Genomic DNA, 26,514 nt, shown 5'->3' with positions numbered 1-26,514 from the left:
GGCATTTCGATCGAAAAAGACCCTACGCAATCGAAGAGCCAGAAGACTGCAAATGGCGTCGACACTGACAGAACAGATCGACGTCGAGGAGGAGGAAAGCATCTCCATACAAGGGACGGACTCTGACGACCCCGAAAGTGAGCTACCGACGACAACTCAGAAAACTGTGAGTAAAACTGCCCTGTCCAAGACTCACTCCAAGATCATAAAGGCCAAGGGGATGCCACCGCCAACAGGCCATGGCTTTACCCAACAAAAACACAGTGACCAACCATCAGCACCGAAAAAGGCCTCACAACTGCCGAAAACATCCGACTCCGGTCGAGATTACGGCTCTGAACGATCTCGACACTGAGAGTTTGACACACCCAAAGTAAAGAAAGCTGTTTCGGAACCGAAAAAGACTGTTTCCAAGCCTTCGGTACCGAAAAAGGCAGCCTCGGAGTCGAAAGTAGGCTCTTACACGGAAGAACACAGACTTTCCAGCCAAATGCAACAACATAGATTTGAGCAGGAAATAAGTATCGGGGAACCAGACCATACTCAAAGGAGACTGCACATCCAGAAAGAGACTGGCAAAATTCAAACTCTTCCTCCAATTAAAAGAAAGCTGGCATTTCAAGGGTCAGAAATGGAGCCAAAGGCAAAGGTGGCTAGAGACACAACACCACCACCAAGGTTTTCGCCACAGCCTTCTCCACTACATTCACCACAGCTGTCCCCAGTAACAACACCCCCATGCAGTCACCAACACATACAGGGATGACGCAGGATGACCCGGATGCATGGGACTTGTATGATGCACCGGTCTCCGATAACAGTCCAGATTGTTACCCGGCAAGGCTGTCACCTCCAGAGGACAGCACTGCACACACGCTGGTGTTATAAAGAGCAGCTACATTCCACAGTGTAGCAATGCATTCAAAGCCAATAGAGGATGACTTCCTATTTAACACCTTAGCATCCACCCACAGTTCCTACCAAAGTCTGCCAATGCTCCCAGGCATGCTCAAGCACGCAAAACAAGTCTTCCAGGACCCAGTGAAAGGCAGAGCCTATCACGCCTAGGGTGGAGAAAAAATACAAACCTCCCCCAACAGACCCTGTGTTTATAACACAGCAACTGACACCAGATTCGGTGGTCGTGGGAGCAGCAAGGAAGAGGGCAAACTCCCAATCATCAGGAGACGCACCACCGCCTGACAAGGAAAGTCGGAAGTTTGATGCTGCGAGCAAACGAGTGGCAGCACAAGCAGCCAATCAATGGTGAAGTGCCAACTCGCAAGCTCTACTGGCTCGCTACGACAGGGCACACTGGGACGAGATGCAACATATAATACAGCACTTGCCCAAGGAACACCAGATACGTGCCCAACAGGTTGTTGAAGAAGGACAAGCAATTTCCAACAACCAGATAAGGTCTGCACTGGACTCGCTAGACACAGCAGCACGGACAGTGAATACTGCGGTAACCATTCGTAGGCATGCATGGTTACGGAGCTCAGGTTTTAAACCGGAAATCCAGCAAGCTGTGTTAAATATGCCTTTGAACCAGGAACAATTGTTTGGGGCGGAGGTGGACACGGCAATTAAGAAACTAAAAAAGGACACAGACACGGCCAAAGCCATGGGCGCGCTCTACTCCCCACAAAGCAGAGGCACTTTTAGAAGGCCACAGTTTAGAGGAGGGTTTCGTACCCAAACCCCAGAGCCTTCCACCTCACAAGCCAGACCCACCTATCGGGGGCAGTACCAGAGAGGAGGGTTTCAAGGCTCTTACAGGGGTGGTCAATTCCCCAGAGCAAGGGGAAAATTCCAAAGCCCTAAAACAACTCCAGCCAAACAGTGAATGCAATGTCACAAACCCCCAACACTTAACACCAGTGGGGGGAGGCTTATTGCATTCTGCAAAAACTGGACAAACATAACTACGGACGCATGGGTCCTAGCCATTATCCAACATGGTTATTGGATAGAATTCATAAATTTCCCACCATATGTGCCCCCTAGAGCACACAAAATGTCCAAACAACACTTAGACCTGTTACAGCTAGAAGTCCAAGCATTGTTACTAAACCAAGCAATAGAACTAGTACCCAACCATCAAAAAGGAACAGGTGTCTACTCCCTATATTTCCTAATTCCAAAGAAAGACAAAACGTTGAGACCCATATTAGACCTCAGAACGCTGAATCTCTACATCAAATCAAATAACTTTCACATGGTAACACTTCAAGACGTGATTCCCTTGCTCAAAAAACAGGACTACATATCAACATTAGATCTCAAGGATGCATATTTCCACATACCCATACATCCTTCTCACAGGAAATACTTAAGGTTTGTAATCCAGGGCGTGCATTACCAATTCAAGGTGTTACCGTTCGGAATATCAACAGCCCCAAGGGTATTCACAAAATGCCTTGCAGTAGTAGCCGCTCATATAAGGAGACAGCACATGCACGTATTCCCATACTTAGACGATTGGTTAATAAAAACCAGCACTCAGGAACAGTGTCTTCTTCACACGCAATACGTTATAGAAACTCTACACAAACTAGGGTTTTCTATAAATTACCAAAAATCACATCTGCAACCATCCCAGATACAACAATACTTGGGAGCAACAATCAACACACAAAAGGCGAGTGGCACTCCAAGTCCGCAAAGGATACACGCTTTCCAAAATATAGCATTAAACATGCAGCCAAACCAACACTACCAGGTGAAGTTTGTAATGAAACTTCTAGGCATGATGTCTGCATGTCTTCATGCATTGTCCCAAACGCAAGACTACACATGCGGCCCTTACAACAGTGCCTAGCAAAACAATGGACACAAGCACAGGGTCAACTCCAAGATCTAGTGTTGATAGACCGCCAGACACACTTCTCGCTTCAATGGTGGACCCCTATAAATTTAAACCAAGGGCGGCCATTCCAAGACCCAGTGCCTCAATACGTGATCACAACAGATGCTTCCATGATGGGGTGGGGAGCACACCTCAACCAGCACAGTATACAGGGACAATGGGACATTCAACAAAAACTGCACATAAATCAGTTAGAACTGTTAGCAGTGTTTCTAGCATTGAAAGCATTTTAACCACTGATAGCCCACAAACACATTCTTGTCAAAACAGACAACATGACAACAATGTATTACCTCAACAAACAAGGAGGGACACACTCGTCACAACTGTGTCTCTTCGCACAAAAAATTTGGCATTGGGCGATTCACAATCCCATTCGCCTAATAGCACAATACATCCCAGGCATTCAAAACCAGTTAGCCGACAATCTCAGTCGAGATCACCAACAAACACGCAAATGGGAAATTCATCCCCAGATCCTACAAGATTACTTTCTACGCTGGGGAACACCAAAAATAGACCTATTCGCAACAAAAGAAAACGCAAAATGCCAAAACTTCGCATCCAGGTACCCACACCCTCTGTCCAAGGGCAATGCGTTATGGATCAGTTGGTCAGGGATATTTGATTACGCTTTTCCCCCTCTCCCACTCATTCCTTATCTGGTAAACAAACTGAGTCAAAACAGACTCAAACTAATACTCATAGCACCAACCTGGGCTCGCCAACCGTGGTACACAACACTGCTGGACCTCACGCCAAATTACCAAGCAGGCCAGATCTGTTAACCCAACACAAACAACAGATCAGACACCCAAATCCAGCATCGCTCAATCTAGCAATCTGGCTCCTGAAGTCTTAGAATTTGGACACTTAGACCTTACACAAGAATGTATGGAGGTCATTAAACAAGCTAGGAAACCTACTACAAGACATTGTTATGCAAACAAATGGAAAAGATTTGTTTACTACTGCCACAATAATCAAATTCAACCACTCCATGCTTCTGTAAAGAACACTGCAAGTTACTTATTACACTTACAAAAGTCTAAACTAGCATTCTCTTCTATTAAAATACATCTCACAGCAATATCTGCCTATCTGCAGAGTACACATTCTACATCGCTTTTTAGAATCCCAGTTATCAAAGCATTTAAGGAGGGATTAAAGAGAATCAGACCCCCGAGAACACCACCAGTACCTTCGTGGAACCTTAACATCGTATTAACACGACTCATGGGACCAACCTTTGAACCCATGCACTCTTGTGAAATGCAAAACTTAACTTGGAAGGTAGCCTTCCTAATAGGTATCACATCTCTTAGAAGAGTAAGTGAGATACAAGCATTCACGATACAAGAACCCTTTATACAAATACATAAACATAAAGTGGTTCTCCGTACAAATCCCAAATTCTTAACCGAAAGTTATATCACCATTTCACCTAAACCAAACAGTGGAACTCCCAGTTTTCTTTCCACAACCAGACTCAGTAGCCGAAAGAGCCGTACATACACTAGATATAAAAAGAGCACTAATGTATTACATTGACAGAACAAAACTGTTTCGCAAAACAAAACAATTGTTTGTAGCCTGCCAAAAACCTCATGCATGAAATCCTATATCCAAACAAGTCATTGCCAGATGGATAGTGAAATGTATTCAAACTTGCTATATGAAAGCAAAAAGAGATCTACCTATTACACCAAGAGCGCGTTCCACTAGAAAAAAAGGCGCCACAATGGCTTTTCTAGGAAATATACCTATGACAGAAATTTGTAAGGCAGCCACATGGTCTACGCCTCATACATTCACGAAACATTACTGTGTAGATGTGTTAACACAACAGGCCACAGTAGGACAGGCTGTATTACGAACATTATTTCAGACAACTTCAACTCCTACAGGCTAAACCACCGCTTTTGGGGAGATTACTGCTTATAAGTCTATGCACAGCATGTGTATCTGCAGCTACACATGCCATCAAACGGAAAATGTCACTTACCCAGTGTACATCTGTTCGTGGCATGAGACGCTGCAGATTCACATGCGCCCTCCCGCCTCCCCGGGAGCCTGTAGCTGTTATAAGTTGAATGAAAATTGTAAATTTGTAAATAAATACTTTTTTAATACACATTATGTACATACATACTTACTCCATTGCATGGGCACATCTAGTATATTCACAACTCCTACCTCACCCTCTGCGGGGAAAACAATCTAAGATGGAGTCGACGCCCATGCGCAATGGAGCCGAAAGGGAGGAGTCCCTTGGTCTCGTGACTCGAAAAGACTTCTTCGAAGAAAAACAACTTGTAACACTCCGAGCCCAACACTAGATGGCAGGATAATGCACAGCATGTGAATCTGCAGCGTCTCATGCCACGAACAGATGTACACTGGGTAAGTGACATTTTCCATATATATATATATATATATATATAATGTTTTTTCATAATTTAAAGATGGTGGGGGCCTTTGTAGTCACGACTATCATCTTCACAATTATGCTTCTTTTATTGTTTGTTATCCTAAACATTGCAGCTCATGCATTTTTACTATAGATTGCAGTCTTTTCAATAAATATATTGAAAACTCTCCTGCATCTCCTTTATTGCCTCTGTGTGACCGAGACTGATTGCTAACAAGAGAAAAGGGTGACTCCCGTTCCACCACAATTCCCCTGACATGTTGCTATCTAGAATCCATGCGTAAGGCTGCCAGAAATCACCTTCTACTTTGTGGGTTTTTGGTGAGGTACTGCTTGTGAGCTGGGAGAGTTGGGACGACAGTTGCGACTTGTTGTAGGAGTGACTTAGTCATCTACAAACAAAAGTGCTTTCATCCAGTCCAACTGCGTCACACCAAGTCACAAACTTATATCAGAATAGCAAGCTTATCCCAAAATCTTTCAGTTATCAATATGCAGCAGAATAAAATACAACTCCGTAAAGCACAGCAATTAACAATCTTGTGGATAGAGTTTCTTTGGAGCAGTTTGGCCCAATGAGGTGTCAGCTCTTGAATCCTCATCTAAACATTAATGCTTAGTGAAAGTAGAGGATAAACATCCTTGTGGTTTACATATGGCTGCCTTACACATTTCTGCCAATGTGGCATTTCTTAACCAGGGTGCAGTAGCTGCCTCTCCTTGTGTTGTGTGAGCCCAGGGTATACCAGGAAGAGGTTTAGTGGATAACTGACATCCTAAGGCAATACGCAAAACTATCTGGAAATTGAATATTTGCTGGAGAACTTGCCAGACGGTCAAGGTTCCTAGTGGGATGGGGGAATGAATTTGCATTGCCTTCAGGTCAAGGGTATTTGGTCACAGGAGTAGTCAGTACACCACAGAATTCACCTTGCACTCTGAGCTACCCTTCTGGCTCCCAAGGAGTTTCTACCAATATTGAACACCAACTTGTGTTAGTGTGAACTATTAATACAACAGTATATTAGGGGGAATGAACAAGGGAGAACATGCTCCAGACTCTTGTCACAAAAAGTGCAAAAAATCTGATAAGACCTGATACTAAGCAACCTGCAAATGACATTAGTTGATCTCCTATTGTACAAGCAGATTCCCTCAGCTGGCCCTTTCAAGAGGGCCACAAATGTCTCTTAAATGATCAAGTGGTAGAAGAAATTTTCTGGGCTGGTGGGGGGTCAGAGGGTTAGCTATGGGCTTTCCACAAATAGATCTTTTTGCACACACAAACAGCCATAACTTGGTCAGGTATTACCACCCAGGGAACTATGAGGATTCTCTTTTGGTTGAATGGTCTTGGATGTTTATGTATTCGTTACTTCTAGTTCAACTAATCGCTCAGGTAGAAAAAGATTCTTCATCTGATGCATATTGAAGAATACATATGCCCTCCAGATGCGGAGATGAAGCAGTATTCTCTAATCTTGTCTACGTTGCCAAGTCATGGCTTCAATCCTCCTCTATTAAGATGCATTACATAGTTGTTGCTGTCTCCAGACGATGCCTGTATCAAACCATTTTTTCGGTGGTGCTTACCAGCTTTATTCCAAAATTCTTCCCTTGTGGAGGGCCACTTCACTCTCCGGACATTAAAGGAATGTTAGTTTTTCCTAAACAGAACTAAAAACGTAAGGGAAATAATAGTGCACCTATACCCAAATGTGTATTGGCGATAAGACATCTACAATCAGACAAGAATGTAGCCACGTTTAGGTTTCTGAAAAACAGTGTGACTCCCTAGGAACTTAATCTCCAGTGGCAGAGAATTGTAGAGTCTAGCGGTGTCTTATAGGGCCACATCTCTCTTGTTAAAAGATCAGAGATGACTTTCTGGAAAATACCAGCAAAACATTGCAGCAGTGTAACATAGACGTGTTAAAGAGAGATTTGTGCACCAAGGACAGCATTTTACATTTTGCTCATTATTAGACCTGTAGCCAGATCAGTTTATGCTGCTCTTTAGACATAGATTGATACTTGGGTATCTTAAAAATAAGGCGAGCTGCAGCATTCTGAGCCACCTGTAGTCTTGAGTACAACGCCAAATTTATAACCAAATTAAGAGTGTTAAAATAATCCAGGTGAGAGGCAGTTAATGCTTTGACTGTCTTTCTGGAGGAAACGAGAATGAAAGAGAAAAGCTTCCTCAATATGCGTAAAATTGCAAAAACGGGTTGTCGAGGCTTCGTTAATACAGAAGGTAAAGGATAAAGAGTTGTTGAATAAAACTCCCATGTTTTACACAGATTGTGGACATGGTACTCCCAAAAAGTAGGACCTTTTGTATTTTTGCCATTTAACTTTAATCAGTTGGATTCATCCTGAATCCCACCTCTCATAGAGTTTTGAAAGTTAGCTTCTGCTGTGGGAGATTATTAGCAAGGGGAGATGCACAAAGATGAAAAAAGGGTTTAGCTGAATTTCCACCTGCGGAACACCGCAGGGTAAAGAAAAAGGTTTCAATCTGAATGAGTGACTTCAAAAAAACAACAACAAAAAAACATATTTTATTGGATTTTCTTTGTTAATACAAAGGAGAGCATTCTTCCATCTGCAAACATGACCATACAGGGCATTACGCACAGTAGTAATTTTGGCAATGAGGTACAACCTGAAGCACCGATACTTCAACCATCTACACTCCTGCCCGACAACTCCGCTCCGCCCACCAGGCCCTCGCCAAGGTCCCCCACATCTGGAAAACCACAGCCAGAGGAAGATCCTTCTCCCACATCGCCGCACAGACCTGGAATATCCGCCCCATCCACCTCAGACAATCCTCCACGCTGTCTCAGTTCAGGAAGGACCTCAAGACCTGGCTCTTCGACTGACCCTCCCTCCACATCTTCCCCCAGCGCCTGGAGACCCTCACGGGTGAGTAGCCGCGCTATACAAATCCCCTGATTGATTGATATCACATAATCTAGGTGGTATCGTGGCCATTTGTGTAGTCATCAGAAAACATGGAAGAGAAATTGAAAAACAAAGAACATTATCATAAACTCCCACGCCTCACCCTCTCTCCCATCGTGCCATTGAGAAGCCCCTCCCTTGATAATCAGTAGTGAATAGTATCTTTCCACGCCTATAGAATCCTGGTGTGTAGAAGCAATGTGTATACTGATTTTCAAAGTAAGACTGACTTCAGGGGTTATGTGGGTGACTCACCAGGTAGTATGTGGTGTTTACCACTTCTCATTCTTCCTGGGACCTAAACTGTTCCAGAAGGTCATCCCACACCATGGTATCGGTCGTTTATGTAGGCCGCGATATTCCTCTCTATGTAAAGAGTTACTTTCAGGTGTGCCCCAGCACCCCAGCACAGAACCTCACCCCACCTGCAGTAAACAAGTGGAGCTTAAGGGGACTTCCATAGTGGTGTGATCTGTCGTTTGGCCTTTATGTGCATGAGGTCCACAAACTATGCTGCTGTTTTAAAATCTTTAGAGCAAGTATAAAGGCCCAGGAGGCAATGTTCCACCATATTCCAAGCCCCATACACCCCGAAAGGATATCTCCTAAATTCCCCAGTAAGATGTCAGCGCAAGGCAGGTCCTCAATATATGCAGAAAGTCTGCTGTGTCTGCTCTACATCTGGGTGATGCTGTTGGGAAGATTTTATTTAGTTTTAGCGGTGTCATATGCTCTGTGTAAGAGAGAGAATTGAATACATTTAAAGCTGGAGTTGCAGAAAATTACACGTAGATATTCAAGGAGAAAGAGCAATTCTTTATCATGCAAAGCACGATTTAGATCTGTTTCCCATTCAGGTGGTAAAGGGCCAAAGGAGATGTGTACATGGGGTCTCAAACCTCTGTAAAGCCATTTGACACTATCTGTTTCCATTTCATTTATCTCTTGGATCAAAGTATGTGTATCCAGTTCAATCTCTGTTGGCGCCTAGTGTGTAAGGACATAGCGTAATAGAGTGACGTGTCAGAAAAAGCGTATTCCGGAGGCCATAGACCTAAGTGAATTCGGAGTGCGTTATGAACATTCCCTGTGGAAAAAGGTCTCCAACCGTAGAAACTCCTCCACCCTCCCAGAGAGCAAGTCCGATCGAGGAGAGAGTACCGACAGGTGGGCAAACCTTGAAGTGGTATGTTTGGGACGTAGTGTGGGGGTGTATCTACGCATATCGAAGAGCACTCTTCCAATGTGTTATGGTGTTGCTGAGCAATAATGTAAGGTGAAGGGGCCGTGCCACTCCTGGCACTAACAGTCTGTGTAGTATGCCCATTTGCATCATGCGCGGCTTATAGCCAATTCATTCAGGTGGAAACCTGCTAACCAGTAAGACTGCCGTTGTAGTTGACTGTCCAAGCAATAGGCTTTAAAGTCCGGAGCACCCATCCCACCTTCTCTGGGCGATAACTGCATTTTAATTAGAGCAATCTGACGCCTCCCCGTGCCCCAAATCAGGTCAGTCAGCAAAGAATTCTAAAGATGGCCGTCGGGACAACCACTGGCAAATTTTCAAAATACAGCAGCCGGGGCAGCATCACCATTTTGGATAATGCAAACCTGTCTGTCACCGATAGCGGCAGCATAATCCAGAGTTCTGTTTGAGACTTTAGGGAAAAGATGGCATTCTGTAGGTTCCCATCTATTAGAGCTGCGTCGGTTCTGTATATTTGGATACCCAAATATCTAGACGTCTGATGCGCTATTTGTATAACCTGTTGCACAGAAACAGGGTATCCCAGGGCATTGTGTCATGAAATTAAAATGCATGGGATTTAGCATGATTTACTTCGAGACCAGACAGCTCACCAAATGTGCAGTACATGAGATATTGGTGTTAGGCCTGCTCCCAAGTCTCAGACATATACAGTCACGTCGTCTGCATAAATGGAGATTGCATGAAGCTGAGGTGCCTGGGGAACGCCTCAGTCACCAGCTGTCTGTCTGAGGTGTTGTGCCAGGAGCTCCATTGCCAAAACTAATGAGAGGGGACAGCTGGCAACCATGTCTGGTCCAGCAAGATACCTTGTATTGCAATGATATGTGCCTCCCCGTTCTTGCTCTCTCAGTTGGGTTTAGCGTATTAAAGTCTGACCCAGTGAATAAAGGCTGTAGGAAGATTGAATTTAGCCAAAGTGTAAAACACATACTCCCATTTGAGGATATTAAAGGCTTGTTGGAGATCCACGGAGAGACAGCCTGCCGAAGCATAGTGCTCTTTAGCCATTTTCATAACCTGATAGCTGTTGTATATTCAAGGACGTGCTCCGCCGTGGCTCGAAACTGTGTTGATCTTTTTATTAACTTGGGGAGTAAAAGGAGCAGTCACCCCGCTAATACTTTTGTCAACATTTTATACTCTGTAGTAAGAAGAGATGGGGGTCTATAGGAGGACAAATCTGCATTGTGGCCAGGCTTAAGGAGGGATGTTACCAGACCTGAAGTGGTAGATGGGAGTGCGCCCACCTCAAGGGATGCATTATATAGGTGTTCCAGCTGAGGAGCCACTCAGGAAGCAAAGGTGGCATAAAATTAGATGGGTAAACCATCACGGTGGGGGGGAGGAGTTCAGCGTGATAAAGCTCTGCATAGTACTTGCAAAAGGCTCCATTAATGGGCAACTGAGTTGTGCAATGGACAGCATAAGGTGTAATGGAGAGGACCGGACCGGTGTTGAAGTGAACGGCCTTATCATACGGGCCAGTAGTGCGCCCGCTTTATCACCCTTGTGTAGTTTGAGTGTAAGCATTGTAATCTATACCCCGTAATTGCTGTAAAAGCTCTGCATGTTTAATTCTAGTGTCTTGCAGTGCATCAGTGTGTGTGTCATCCTGTGTTGCAGCTGTTTCGAGCCTCCCCAGTTGGGTTTTAGTATGGTGCAGACTGTGCTCCAATGATGGTGGCAATAACCCCACCCCCAGCACTACTTTAAATGCTTCCCATTCTGTTAAGGGAGAAGATGTGGTTCCAATATTGTCCTTGAAAAAGGAATCTGTGGTGATAGCCAGGGTGTACTTAACCACAGTTCCCTCTAGAAGTAGCGGCTGCAAGTGCAACGTTGGAATGGGGGTGCGGACCTGACTCCAGGTTCGTTCAAACTCAAGGGGATTGTGATCCAACTCTTTTACCTAAATAGGTGGCATTCGCTGTTAACATTTGCAGTGCTGTAGGGCATACAATATGATCCAGGTGGGCAAGCAGTTTCTGGGAGGATGAAGTAAAAGGAGTATTCCCTCATTCATACATTGTGGGCTCGGCCAATACGGTGGACGAGTGCGGTAGGAATACACCTTGATCCATATTAGTGGTATAAACACTTCACAGCACTAAAGTTTCACCGTCTAACACCCCGCGAACAAGGACATATCTGCCATGTGTATCTACCCTGGTGTCAGTGGCTGCAAGTGGCATCCCAGCTCTAAACCATATCGCCGCACCTCGGATATACACTGAGTATATTGTGGCAAATAATTGGCTTCTGCATTTTGTCTTGAGTTTTTAAGTGCCTCTGAGGTAGAAATATGTTTATGTGGTGTTTATGTACAGACCCCATCCCCTGACATTCCTAGTCAACATTTTATAGTGTTGCACAGCAGTTGACATTCAAATATCGAAGAAGTATGGCATCCAAACTTCCCCTACCACACACACACATTATGCAATGTGAGACCAAGAGGCACAGATGATGGAGGGACAAACAAAAGCAATTCTCCAATATTAGGCCCAGCAAAAATCTATTGTTCCACCATAACAATAACAAAAACAGAACAGGGTAAAATATTTGCAATTGCTTTGTGGGCAGGCCAGCAAGGCATGAAAGGGAGACAAACTTTCAGGAACTGCAAAGGTAGGGACAAGGTACAAGGGTGCCTCCGGAAACATCAATGAAGAGATAAAAGGGATGGAACCAATATACATCAATAAAGGAAAGTAAGTCTGCTAGAGGGCCAGAATCAGAAGAGACTCATCAGACCTGGTGGTACAGCAAGACTATAAGTAAGGTAAAAGCAGTCATTTTACATTGTCCTCCATTTACGGTGTTACTGAAGGAAAAAGTCATGCTAACATTGGAGTCTGAGTCAGTATCAGCACTGGTCGAAGAATTTGAGCGAGGCTCCAGTTGTTGTGATCTAATGGTGGACAGTCTGAAGTACAATCCTCCTAAACTCCTGGGCCTGCTGTGTAGAGCGGACTGCTGTCAATGTTTCTGTATGGGGAACATCACGTCCGCGCTACCTGGACAGCCTCCTGTCCTCCTGAGATGATGGCTCCGATGGGGGAGGGCGATGTGGTGTGGGATAATGCTACTCCAATTAGTCCCAGACAGCCTGGGGGTTGTCAAAATACAATGTGCGTTGGTCATGGATGACATTCAGCCAGCTGGGAATCTTTTCTGATGCCCACTATTATCTGTGCGTTCTCCCTGGCCTTCTGCAGTACAACATCGTGGACCCTGAAGTAGAGTATGTGAGCAACAATAGGCCGTAGCAGCACCGTGGGCGACACTCTTGGGAGCCTCTTGGTAGAAACATGTTGAAACTCTAGTGGGGTTGAGGGTGTTCAATCCCTTATATCCCATGCCCAGTTTATAATTGTAGGTTTGCCTGGTGTGTGGTGGTTACCTATGGAACTTGCACCTTACACCAGGTCCAGGTATTCCCTCTTAGTGTAGTCAGTGTCTAGAAGCCAGGCTTTCTAGATGTAGCTGTGGGTGAGCAGCCAAGGCTTATCTAGGAGACATGCAAAGCTCACGCAATACCACTGTACTCACACAGTACGTAAACACATGAAAGAAAACACTCAGGGCCTGATTACAACTTTGGAGGAGGTGTTAATCCATCCCAAAAGTGACAGTAAATGACGGATATACCACCAGCCGTATTACGAGTTCCATAGGATATAATGGACTCGTAATACGGCTGGTGGTATATCCGTCACTTTACCGTCACTTTTGGGACGGATTAACACCTCCTCCAAAGTTGTAATCAGGCCCTCAGTGTTATAAAAATAAAGGTACTTTATTTTGGTGACACAATACCAACAATACTACAGAGACTATACTCCTTAGGAGGTAGGTAATAAACAATTTATATACACCAGAATGCAGGAATAGGCATAAAACAGTTAGAAAACAGTGCAATTAGAGAAAATCACAATAGATAGAAATAGCCCTTGGGGGAGCACAAACCATATATTAAGAAAGTGGAATGCAAAAGTCAGTCCCCCACCCAGGTAAGTGTAGTGTGTAGAGAGGAACTGGGAGTGCTAGGAAGGCCCTAAGGTAAGTACCACACCCCTCCCCAGTGACCAGGAAAGCAGGAGTAAATCACTGTAAATTCCCCATATCACACACACAGAAGAGAATAATAATAATGCAAAGCCCAGAAGAGACTGCAAGACACCAGCAATGGATTCCTGAACATGAGGACCTGTGGAAGAAGGGGACCAAGTCCAAGGCGCACAGCAGAGTCCAGGAAGGGCAGGAGCCCTTAACCCCCAGGCTGAAGGAGCAAGAGGAGAGCCACCGGTGAAGAAGAGTCAGCACTGCACCCGAGAAGACGAATTTGGGTTCCTGGAGGATGCAGGTGATGTCCCTCTCCGGAAGGAGGATTGCAGTATGGTTTGCATCTTCGGGTTATGCTAACAAGTCTTGGCACACACAAAAACTCACGGTTAGCGGAAAGTGGAGCTGCTGGGTACCAGGAAGGACCAAGTGGACTTTACCCAGAGGGGGAGCCAGAGAGGGCCCTCAGCAGCACAGAGATCCCACAGAAGCCCAGGCAGCAGACACCGGAGTCCCACAGGACGGGGGCAGGAAGGTCGCAGAAGAGGCATACGCAGCACTACGAAAAAGGCTCCCACGCTGCTGGTGAACCACTCGGGGAGCAATGAGTCGCAGGATGGAGTGCTGGCTGGAGCCTCAAGAGGCCTGAAGATTTTGTGGAACGGATGCCAACAAGCCTTGGCAGCTGCAAAGGACGCGGTGCACGGGGGTACTGTCCTGCGTGTGCAGGCAAAGGCTTACCTCCACCCAAATTGGACTGCTGGAAGAGAGGACCGTCAGGACCACTTTAGTCCACCATCCGTGATGCAGGATCCACGCAGCCGGTTGTCTATGCAGTTGGTGCCTGCAGAAACAGGGGAGTGGCTCCTTCACTTCAGGGGAGATTCCTTCTTCCTTCCGATGCAGGCTGAGGACGGGCTGTCCTCAGAGGATGCACAACTGGGGAAATGTTGCAGTTGCTGGAAGGAGCAGTGGATACAATGTTGCAGGAGGCTTCTTGCTTCTTTGTTGCAGCTTTTAGGGTCCTGAAGAGTCCAGATGCAGTTTCTTCAGTCAGAAGTCGAAGTGGAGGTTGCAGAGGATTCCTGCTGAAGTCTTGCAATCCGAATCTGAGGAACCACCCAAGAGAGACCCTAAATAGCCCTGAAAGGGGGATTTGGTCACCTTGCTGGGTGACCAACTATCAGGAGGGTGCTCTGACGTCACCTGCTGGCACTGGCCACTCAGATACACCCAGAGTTCCCTGCCATCCTTGAACCCAAGATTGCAAAACCCAGGGACCCTGTGGAGGAGCTCTCAGCACTGCCCCTGGAGTGGTGATGGATAGGGGAGTGGGCACTCCCCTTTCCTTTGTCCAGTTTCGTGCCGGAGCAGGGACTTGGGGGGGTCCCTGAACCGGTGTAGACTGGTTTATACAAGGAGGGCAGTAAATGTGCCCTTCTGAGCATTTCCAGTGGCCCGGGGAGGCTACCCCTCCCAAGCCTGTAAAACCTGTTTCCAAAGGGAGATGGTGTAACACCCCTCTCCCAAAGGAAATCCGTTGTCTACCTTCCTGTGCTTGAGCTGCTTAAGCAACAGGAGGGCAGGAACCTGGCTGGGAGGTGGCAGCAGCTTGGGCTGCCCAGAAACCCTCAGAAGGCTGAAATAGAGTGCATGGAATCATACAACCAATGTTTGCAAAAGCCTTGGGATATGATCACAACATGTCTGATACCAAACATGCCTATGTTCGGAGTTACCATTATTTCTAGAAATGGGGTCTTTGACAGTCAGGTTACCCCCTGTTCAAGCAAGGACCCTCACTCTAGTCAGGGTAAAAGAGAATCACCCTCAGCTAACCCCTGCTTACCCCCTTGGTAGCTTGGCTGAGCAGTAGGCTTAACTTCAGAGTGCTAGGTGTAAAGTATTTGTACCAGCACACAGAGTAACTTAATGAAAACACTACAAAATGACACAACACCAGTTTAGAAAAATAGGAAATATTTATCTAAACAAAACAAGACCAAAACGACAAAAATCCACAATACACAGGTCAAATTATCGATTAAAAATCAAAAAGTCTTTAAGTAGTTTCAAACACCCACTAACGCTGTCAGCGTGAAAAAGTACCTTGGGTGCGTCAAAAATAACCCCGCACGGGCGAGTGCGCGTCAAAACGGGCTTGCGCTGCGTTGATTCCACTCACGAGCGGGACCTTGCATTGTTTCTCCTTTCGCCGGGTCGAGGCACGTTGTTTCTTCTCTCCAGAGGAGAGCGATGCGTCGATCCGGTCAGCACTCTCGGGTCCAGGCAGGGCTTGTGTTTTTACATGCCCAGCGGTACTTGAGTCAGAAATCCAGCCGCACGATGATCCGAAAACTGCGCAGCGCGGTTTGTGATCTCCCAGCCTCCATCAGCAATGCTGCGCGTCGTTTCTCCTGCTCCGTGCGTCAGTTCTTCTGTCACGTTTCCGGCGAGCGTTGATTTTTCAGCTGCAGAGCCGGCGGCGTGTCGTTTCTTCAGCCGCAGATTGGAGTTGCGTCAATCTTTTCCCCGCGCGCCACTCTGTGCATGGTTTTCCTTGTCTTTAGGCTGCCAGCCTCTCCTTTCAGAGCCCCAGGAACTGGAAGGGCACCGCAGGGCAGAGTAGGAGTCTCTCCAGAGACTCCAGGTGCTGGCAGAGAGAAGTCTTTGCTGTCCCTAAGACTTCAAACAACAGGAGGCAAGCTCTAAATCAAGCCCTTGGAGATTTCTTTTCAAGATGGAAAGCACACAAAGTCCAGTCTTTGCCCTCTTACTCTGGCAGAAGCAGCAACTGCAGGATATCTCCACAAAGCACAGTCACAGGCAGGGCAGCTCTTCCTCAGCTCTTCTCCAGGCAGAGGTCCCTCTTGTTTCCAGAAGGGTTTCTAAAGTCTGTGGTTTTGGGTGCCCTTCTTATGCCCAATTTCTCTTTTGAAATAGGCCTACTCCAAAGGAAATCTCTTTTGAATGTGAAATCCTGTCTTGCCCAGGCCAGGCCCCCGACACTCACCAGGGGGTTGGAGACTGCATTGTGTGAGGTCAGGCACAGCCCTTTCAGGTGTGAGTGACCAATCCTCCCCTCCCTCCTTGCACAGATGACTCATCAGGATATGCAGGCTACACCCCAGCTTCCTTTGTGTCAATGTCTAGTGTGAGGTGCAACCAGCCCAACTGTCAAACTGACCTAGACAGGGAATCCACAAACAGGCAGAGACACAGAAATGGTATAAGCAAGAAAATGCTCACTTTCTAAAAGTGGCATTTTCAAACACACAATCTTAAAATCAACTTTACTAAAATATATATTTTTAAATTGTGAGCTCAGTGACCCCAAACTCCACATGTCCATCCGCTCCCAAAGGGAATCTACACTTTAATCAGATTTAAAGGTAGCCCCCATGTTAAACTATGAGAGGGACAGGACTTGCAACAATGAAAAACGAATTTAGCATTATTTCACTGTCAGGACATATAAAACACATTACTGTATGTCCTACCTTAACCATACACTGCACCCTGCCAATGGGGCTACTTAGGGCCTACCTTAGGGGTGTCTGACACGTAAGAAAAGGGAAGGCGTAGGCCTGGCAAGTGGGTACACTTGCCAAGTCGAATTTACAGTTAAAACCGCACACACAGACACTGCAGTGGCAGGTCTGCGACATGATTGAGGAGCTATTTATGTGGGTGGCACAACCAGTGTGCAGGCCCACTAGTAGCATTTGATTTACAGGCCCTGGAACCTATAGTGCACTTTACTAGGGACTTACTAGTAAATCAAATACGCCAGTCATGGATAAACAAATTAAATACAATTTACACAGAGAGCATATGCACTTTAGCACTGGTTAGCAGTGGTAAAGTACTCAGAGTTCAAAAGCCAACAGCAACAGGTCAGAGAAAGCAGGAGGCAAAAAGATTGGGAATGACCCTGCATAAGCAAAAAAAAAAGTCCAACAATTATGTATCTGTATAGGTATTGACCTATGTCCAGTACACGCATACAATGGCGTCCCCGCACTTACAAAGTCTGGGAAAACGGGCCTGGAGTTCGTGGGGGTACCTCGGCTATTGCAGGGGTGCCCTGTCACACAAGTACTTTGCACCCTTCCCTCTGGGCTAGAAGGCGTGCCATGGGGGTGACTCATAATTGACCTGGTGCAGTGGAAATGGCAGTGAAAGGGTGCATGCACCTTTTCACGCAGACTGCAGTGGCAGTCCTGCAAAACCCTTGTGTGGGCTTTCTGTGGATCGTAAAATATATGCTGCAGCCCATAAGGATCCCCTGGAACCCCAATGCCCTGGGTACCTAGGTACCATATACTAGGGACTTACAATGGGGAACCAGTGTGCCAATTGTGGATGAAATGGTTAGCAGGATCCCAGTGAACACAGTCAAACACACTGACATCAGGCAGAAAAAGGGGGTAACCATGCCAAGAAAGAGGGTATTTCCTACAAGAATACCAAGTATTACCCTTCGAAGTAAAAGCTGCATTGGGTTACACTGATTTTTAACTTATTTTATAGATCCCAGGTCACAAAAGTCTCCCTGATTCCGAGGTGTAGGCTGGCTCGCCATCAAACCAAAGTCTTTGGAGAGCCCGGGGATGCCGTGTGCTGAAGCAATGCACCTGGTAGGTGTGTAGGACATCCCCTCAAACATTTTCTGTGTTTTAGAAACAGACTGGTAAAGGTGAAAAAATAATAAATTGTGAAACCTAACTCTGGTGGCCTTGTTGTGAAATAGGATTACATTAGATGCTGGCCAACCCTTGAGACCCTAAGCTTCTATTTCCACCTCTTGGAGATTACAATTAGTTTTGTGGTCTGGGGTTTCTACATTGTCCTGGGTTTGGGTACGACTATGGTGTGTTTTGAGATGTATGGTTCCAGTCTACACTGAGGAAGTATCATAGACAGTTGCTGAGATTTGTGGTGAAAGGGAATTTTGTAACGAGAATGTCCCCTGCATGATATACCAATGTGGATCCCTACCCCAATGACCCATCTGTGGGCACATATGGTATCCTGACTTTCTTGGTGTGGCATCAAGTTAAAGCATGTGCACAGAAGGCCAAGTATGTTCATAATTATGTTAGTTATTGGACCTGTCATGGCCTCGTATGCATTAATAGATTATACCACACACACTTTTTGGACTGTCTTTAAACTCAGGAGGGGAATCACCTTGGTATGCATTTTGATATGCCTAGAAACTGCAATAGTCACTCCATGTGCAGTAAACATTCAGACAGAAAAGTTTAAAGCCCTGACATCAGAAACTTGTCTCTAAGACAGCAGATACAGGCACATAGCTAATTAACTTGACAACTCTTTTCTTATTAAAACCTGTTCTTCTGCCAGGAGAGAAACGGGTTCAACTGTTCCATGCAATCAAATATCTTGGTTCTGGGGAAACCTAAACTTTCATCCTCTCATTCTCCTAACCTTAGGAACGCTCACCTGCTGCAACCCCATCCATGAACATACAGGGAGTGCAGAATTATTAGGCAAATGAGTATTTTGACCACATCATCCTCTTTATGCATGTTGATTTACTCCAAGCTGTATAGGCTCGAAAGCCTACTACCAATTAAGCATATTAGGTGATGTGCATCTCTGTAATGAGAAGGGGTGTGGTCTAATGACATCAACACCCTATATCAGGTGTGCATAATTATTAGGCAACTTCCTTTCCTTTGGCAAAATGGGTCAAAAGAAGGACTTGACAGGCTCAGAAAAGTCAAAAATAGTGAGATATCTTGCAGAGGGATGCAGCACTCTTAAAATTGCAAAGCTTCTGAAGCGTGATCATCGAACAATCAAGCGTTTCATTCAAAATAGTCAACAGGGTCGCAAGAAGCGTGTGGAAAAACCAAGGCGCAAAATAACTGCCCATGAACTGAGAAAAGTCAAGCGTGCAGCTGCCACGATGCCACTTGCCACCAGTTTGGCCATATTTCAGAGCTGCAACATCACTGGAGTGCCCAAAAGCACAAGGTGTGCAATACTCAGAGACATGGCCAAGGTAAGAAAGGCTGAAAGACGACCACCACTGAACAAGACACACAAGCTGAAACGTCAAGACTGGGCCAATAAATATCTCAAGACGGATTTTTCTAAGGTTTTATGGACTGATGAAATGAGAGTGAGTCTTGATGGGCCAGATGGATGGGCCCGTGGCTGGATTGGTAAAGGGCAGAGAGCTCCAGTCCGACTCAGACGCCAGCAAGGTGGAGGTGGAGTACTGGTTTGGGCTGGTATCATCAAAGATGAGCTTGTGGGGCCTTTTCGGGTTGAGGATGGAGTCAAGCTCAACTCCCAGTCCTACTGCCAGTTCCTGGAAGACACCTTCTTCAAGCAGTGGTACAGGAAGAAGTCTGCATCCTTCAAGAAAAACATGATTTTCATGCAAGACAATGCTCCATCACACGCGTCCAAGTACTCCACAGCGTGGCTGGCAAGAAAGGGTATAAAAGAAGGAAATCTAATGACATGGCCTCCTTGTTCACCTGATCTGAACCCCATTGAGAACCTGTGGTCCATCATCAAATGTGAGATTTACAAGGAGGGAAAACAGTACACCTCTCTGAACAGTGTCTGGGAGGCTGTGGTTGCTGCTGCACGCAATGTTGATGGTGAACAGATCAAAACACTGACAGAATCCATGGATGGCAGGCTTTTGAGTGTCCTTGCAAAGAAAGGTGGCTATATTGGTCACTGATTTGTTTTTGTTTTGTTTTTGAATGTCAGAAATGTATATTTGTGAATGTTGAGATGTTATATTGGTTTCACTGGTAATAATAAATAATTGAAATGGGTATATATTTTTTTTGGGTTAAGTTGCCTAATAATTATGCACAGTAATAGTCACCTGCACACACAGATATCCCCCTAACATAGCTAAAACTAAAAACAAACTAAAAACTACGTCCAAAAATATTCAGCTTTGATATTAATGAGTTTTTTGGGTTCATTGAGAACATGGTTGTTGTTCAATAATAAAATTAATCCTCAAAAATACAACTTGCCTAATAATTCTGCACTCCCTGTATGACCTACAGAGATTGTGGATCTGAAAGTGTTTACTGACCTCGAAGCTCAACCCAAATCACTTTCTGGACACCAACCATTGTTTCGACTCCAAGCAGATTTGTACCTCTTTATTGGGTCTTCCGACCAAACTCATTTGAAAGATGTAGGATTTAATTTCCCAGAGTTTCCTGGGGTTTTGTTTCTGCAGGAACCCGTTGGTGGACATCACTTCTGGATGCAGTTTCCATCTAAAGTAATCTGGGAAGATGATCCAAATTTTGTGTAAACGGGTCACCTGTGAATTGACCCCAATGTCTTGTAAGGAACTGGAAGATTTCCATGTTTTACAAATGCTGGAATTCTGAAATTGCCTGAACTGCCAACCCACATATATGTTGTGGCAACACGAAAGACGTCATAGTGACCTGATTCTGTAGGCAGAAGGGACAGAATTTCTTGGACAGTTCCTGCAGTGCCTTTGATCTCTCTCCTCCAAGATGGATTTTGTAAGGTACTGCTGAGACATTATCCATCTTCAGCAAAACACAGCAGTATGCTTTTTCCTTTGTCCAGCTTCTGACCACAAAAGATTCTGCTAGTAGTTCCAAACAGTTTTTGTGTATGGGCAAATCCTTGTCTGTCCACCTTCCTCCACCCAACTACTCTCTACTTCTAATATGCCAGCTGAGCTTCCTGGTGCTTGATTTGATCAATAAGACTGGTATTGATTCGAACAACCTAGCTACAACTTCCCTATAACCTTTGGGTTTTGTTTACCCAGTGAACTTCTATGTTTTTTTTAAATGTAAAGTAATTTTAATTACTATACGTTGATCCATCCACCACTAGACCCTGCAGCCAAGCCCTTATACCCACCTGACCCCATGCCACACTTGGTCTTTGGCCATGTGCAGCGGGGGTTGAGCCCGGGGCCTGTCTATCAGTGAATTTGTGGGTGCAGAATGGGGTGGGCGTGTGTGTGTGTCCGAGTGGGTCTGAAAGTGGGTGTGTGAGTCTGAGAGGGTGCACGAGTGTCTGAGTGTGTAAGTGGACTCATGATTTGAGTGCATGTATGAATGTTTTTGGAAAAAAAAAACACTTTTTTTTTTTTGTTGCTTATTCACGCAAAATATTCCCGAATCTTGCGCATAGTGAAGAAAAATCATTTCAAAGCCATAATTTGACCCTCAAACGCCCCTAACTCACACCCCTGGAGCCAGGGTACCTCCACCCAGACACCTTATGCTACTTTTCATTTTGTTTTTCAGGCCTGGGGACTGTGTCCTGGGACATTAAAATGGCGGCCCCAGCTTTCTGTTTAGGTTGTGACCAGCCAATTACAGTGCTTCTATTCCTGTGCATATTCACGAATATTTGCAAATTAATCTCAACCTGAGATATACATATTTAGATTTTCTTTAATTTCTCGTAATCTACTGAACAAATTTACACCAAATATCCAAAAGCGTAATCTGCCTACCAAAACCTACCATTCCGCCAAATGTAATTCCGTGCAGCAGTTCAGGCTGTAGTCGTGTTCAAAACTGCTATGGGAATTAGCATGGAAAACGCACGTTTTTGACACAACCCGCACTTCTTTTTTTTTTTGTTTTTCAGCCCCCGCTTGGCGGATCTCCCTGAAACTTTCCATGCGCCACAAGAATCACAGGCATACTTAAAAAAAAAAAATACGAATAATAAATTGTGAAGATTCGTCAAACGGTGCCAAAGATATAGGCGAGACAAATGCTTTTTCTATGGAAGCATGGTCCTAACTATACCTACCGGTGACTGCCAGTAGGTTTTTGACGTGTGTATGCGTGTATATATGTGTGTGTGTGTGTGTATATATATATATATATATATTATTTTGGACTGTAGCCACCAAAGCCCCCTTTGGGAGAAGTGGATGACTAAGCACTGGCACTTGTGACTACAGTGGTGCGCTTTATGCATGCACATTTCTTACCATGGCCGTTCTGAGCAGATTAATCCTACCACTGCTGATATAACGAGCCTGTTTTGAGGGATTTGATCGTTCTTCAAAGGATTTCAGGCCAAAGACAAATCTTTGGAAATATCATTCTGATAACCACCCTCCTCCTAGATGGGTATGGCTTTCATTAGTCTCTTCACGTCATGGAGAAGATACTAAGCCTAGCTGCATAATGGAGGTGATCAACAGATTATGCTAAGGGAGTGGCGTTGGTAATCTCATTGTGCACGTAGGACTTGTTTGAATTTAATGTCCTTTGCTTTCCTAAGAATGTTATGGTTTGCTTACTACTTTACAGGTATCAAGTGAAAGACCTTCCTCTGCTCTACAAGCCAGATCCCTAATAGTAATATTCTGATGCAATTAAATGGCATACTGTTCTCTTGGTATTCCATGAGTATCAGAAAAATAGATTTTATAAAGTGATACTATGCACGCCAAAAAATACATGTTCACAGTAAACTATTTGCCAATGACAAGTTTTACGATCATCTTGGGTGCTGTTAGCAACTGAGTGCACAAAACAATGAGCAAAATACAAAAACCACTTTGGAACTATTAATCCTAGAGTTGATTGTTTTTGCATATGTGCCCACATCATACATGACCCCCGTTGCCAGGACCACCTCACACTTTATACATTTACAACGACCACCAGTTGGGTTCCCTGGCATTTTTTCTCCTTTCCTTATTCCAGTACCTATACCAGGTTATCTCCTGTTCATCCCATCTTTTTTTACTCTCTGCACTTCCTCCTTTTCCTTTTGCTGTTAAATTTTCACCTCAGTACTCATTCACTGTTTAATGATGCACTCCAGATTCTTCACTTTCCCAAATACCCCTGACTTTCACCATACTCATGATGGTAAAATACTGTCCATTTGTCTATATCCCTGCAGAGGTGATAAAGTTGTTGTTTGGTACTCCATATCACTGTCTGCTTTCTCACTGTGACTTACTGTTCTGCAGGGAAGGTGCAACTCTTATTTCCCTTTTTATCTCTACTAACCAACACCCACCTAGTCTATCATGCTGCACCTGTGCACCTCTTGGGAGAGATTTGTTTGGTTCACTGGTTAGCTAGAGCTACATTCCATGTAGCTAAACTCAGCTGCTCATTTGTTGCTGTGGACCTCACTGCAACGGTGCCTCTGCTGGCAAAGTATTTTTGGTCACTCCATGCAGTGGCTGTCCTTACTGGTTAGGCTTTCCCTCTCTCAGTAGAAGGTACAGAGTTTCTTTGATTCTGAAGATTTCTCCTCCATCAGATGTTAAGACAATCTGTAGGACCCCACTTATGATACCCTCTGTTTTTCTTTTGTTGGACATATTCGGTGTATATGTTTAAATTGTCAAGGTAGTATGTTAGTCCTAGCTAACCAGAGTTCTATTTATGAGCTTTGTGTCAAAACTCCACTCTGTGACAAGTTTTTCAGTGTTTAGACCACAATTGCCTTCAGGGCAGAAGAGAAGAGCAACTCGTCAAGCTCCAACAAAACAGAATACAAAGAATATTCCGGTGTGCTGGTCAGAGACCTTTGTGGGTAGACCACGTCAAAAATCCAAATTCTTAACCATTCTTGGTTGTATAGGGAACCCCTCATTGTGCCATTTTATTACTCACTTGTGAGGCTGCAAGAAGTCTAGCTTGTAGTTGGACTCTTGCATTTCATCGTTATTGTTGCTTTGCGTCAAGTTCATTGCTCTCTAGGAAGCTTGTGTGGATTAGAGTAGATCTGTAATTCTATAACTTCCCTAGGCCCAGGTGGATTGAAGGACTTCCCCGCATTTGCAAATGCTGGTGACAATTCATCTAGGACCAATTTAACTTCAGAGCCTCTAAGAGTTGGTGAGACCTGTTATGAATTTTGACAAAAGGAACAGCTTGGGCTGCCTTCTCGAATACTCTGGAATAGCAACTTGTGAAAAGGGAAGAGTTGAGTACTACAGCAGAGAGAATAGTGGTTTTAGATTATTCCCAAATTCTGGACCGAGGCCCTGCATGCCTTCCATACAGGCTGGTTGCAGAATGGGAGCATACTGGTTAACTCATGGGCCACTGGACCATTTTGAATTGGGAATGCAGAAAGACTGGGCTTTTGCTTTGCACAGAAGGTGACCTTGCATGGTATTCTCCACCAGTCCCTGTCCCATTTAGTTGAAATTTGCAGTAGGAGTGAGAAATCCCCCTCCCCAAGCAGCTATCAGAAATATCTTGGAAATACCTTGGTTCAGTTTATTTACAAGTGGTTATTTCTCTTCTTACGATTAGCTGTACTCTGTTCTCAATCCTTTTCTGAGTCTGATAGGGTGAAATGATTGGTTCATTATGTTTGATTTTTGTGGGTGATAACATGAGACAAGGAATAATACCAAAGCCATGCAATATATTGTTGTTTAGGTGAAAGTTTCAAGTGCTCGAACGACGTCTTGTTCAAGGACGCAAAAGGATGCCTGCTGGTATGATCAAAGTAGCTGTGAGTAATCTTGAATGGTAGCAGAAATAGAATTTCTTTTTGTTGTTCTATCTGATATCAGAAAGTTTGATGGATATAGTAATTATGAACTGAATCCGTGGAGCTGCAAATGGCTTGTACTGCTATCACTAGACTACAAATGCAAATATGCATGCAGTGGACTTTTGGGGAGGTGGGGTGCAGGGTTGAATTGGTGCTGTGTAACAGCTTTTTTTCAGATTGCCCTTCCTCTTTTCATAACTACATTTTCTTTTAGCAGCTGACCCAAGCCCTGCCCAGCAGCTGCAGCAGTCACATGAGCAACTCCTTCTGCAGCAGGAACATGCAGAGATGATGGAAAACCTTGTGGCCAGCATGGACAGTATGGTGAAGGTGGTAGAGCGCATGGTCACTGTGGTGGAGCAGACCTCTCTGCAGATGAATCACTTAAGTGATCTAATCATGAAGTTTTTTGCAAAAGATGCATCAAAGGAGGAGCAACGCTTGGCAGATTCAGTCTCTGACCCCACTTTTTCTCAGACCTCTCCAGGCAGCCCTCAACAGGAGTCAGGGATTAGTCCTGCATCCACTTCCTTGTCCAGCAAACCAGTTGAGGAAGGAGTAGGGCAGGGTAAAAGTCCAAGATGTAAATCTCGCCGTGCCAGTAGCCACAGCTTAGTGGTTCCAAGAAGGAGCGACCGAGAGAGACGCCCTTCAGCTCGTTTCTACATGTAATGTGTAAAGTACCCGAATATTCAGTTCTTGTATGCTAGTTATGCATAAGAGTATGATAACCTTCAAACCATGAACCTGACTCAATAGGTGGAGGTCTTGCAATGCCTTGAACTTTATAGTTGTGTATTGGAGCAGATGTCTCTTAAGGCAGTTACTTATTTTTTTATTTATTATTATTTTTTTAAATCTGAAAAATGTGTGTGGGAGAGCCGGCCGCTCTGAGGGTACAGTCTTAAGGAGCCAGATAAGCACTAGCCTCTGTGTTTTTTTTCAGACCTCTGTTAATATTTTCAAAAGAAAATAATTTGGAAATAAAATGTTATGTGCTCTCCCTTTTGATTTACATGCTTTCTCTAGTTTAATACAAGTTTAATAAAATTACAATTTAATGAAACCAGCATGTATACATTGCAAATATTTATTTAATATATAAAGGGCTTTGTTCCAAAGAGGTTGGTAAGGGTGTATTACTGATGCAAAAAAGTTGAAATATGGACAAAGAAAAGTTAGGAAAATCAGTATTGAGCAATATGTACAGTGAAAGTCAAATCTGTATGCACAGGGCGTGTGCAGTGGTTATCTAGAATAGCAGTGTGGAGAAGTTGTAGGATAGTAAAGTGGAGAGGGGATGGAAAAACAATGAAATAAGGAGGAAGTGATGCTAAAGTGATGCAATAC

The 26,514-nt window shown here is 44.7% G+C and overlaps 1 protein-coding gene across 2 annotated transcripts in view; it reads left to right on the top strand.

Annotated features, from left to right (window-relative positions):
• The window catches only part of LOC138296300 (uncharacterized), a 161,278-nt gene extending 135,086 nt beyond the window's left edge, over window positions 1-26,192 (top strand). Inside the window, exon 4 of one of the 2 annotated variants that reach the window (XM_069235319.1) lies at window positions 25,382-26,192. In XM_069235319.1, coding sequence (XP_069091420.1) covers window positions 25,382-25,836 — 455 coding nt within the window. In that variant the 3' untranslated portion in view covers window positions 25,837-26,192. Of the gene's footprint in view, window positions 1-25,378 lie in introns of both variants that reach the window. The other variant, XM_069235313.1, reaches the window with a different exon arrangement.
• Window positions 26,193-26,514: the final 322 nt, after the last annotated feature.

This window comes from Pleurodeles waltl, chromosome 1_2, assembly GCF_031143425.1.
Source record: "Pleurodeles waltl isolate 20211129_DDA chromosome 1_2, aPleWal1.hap1.20221129, whole genome shotgun sequence".
NCBI lineage: Eukaryota > Metazoa > Chordata > Amphibia > Caudata > Salamandridae > Pleurodeles > Pleurodeles waltl.
Note: the sequence above shows the minus strand (reverse complement) of the source record. Positions and strands in the feature narration are given on the sequence as shown.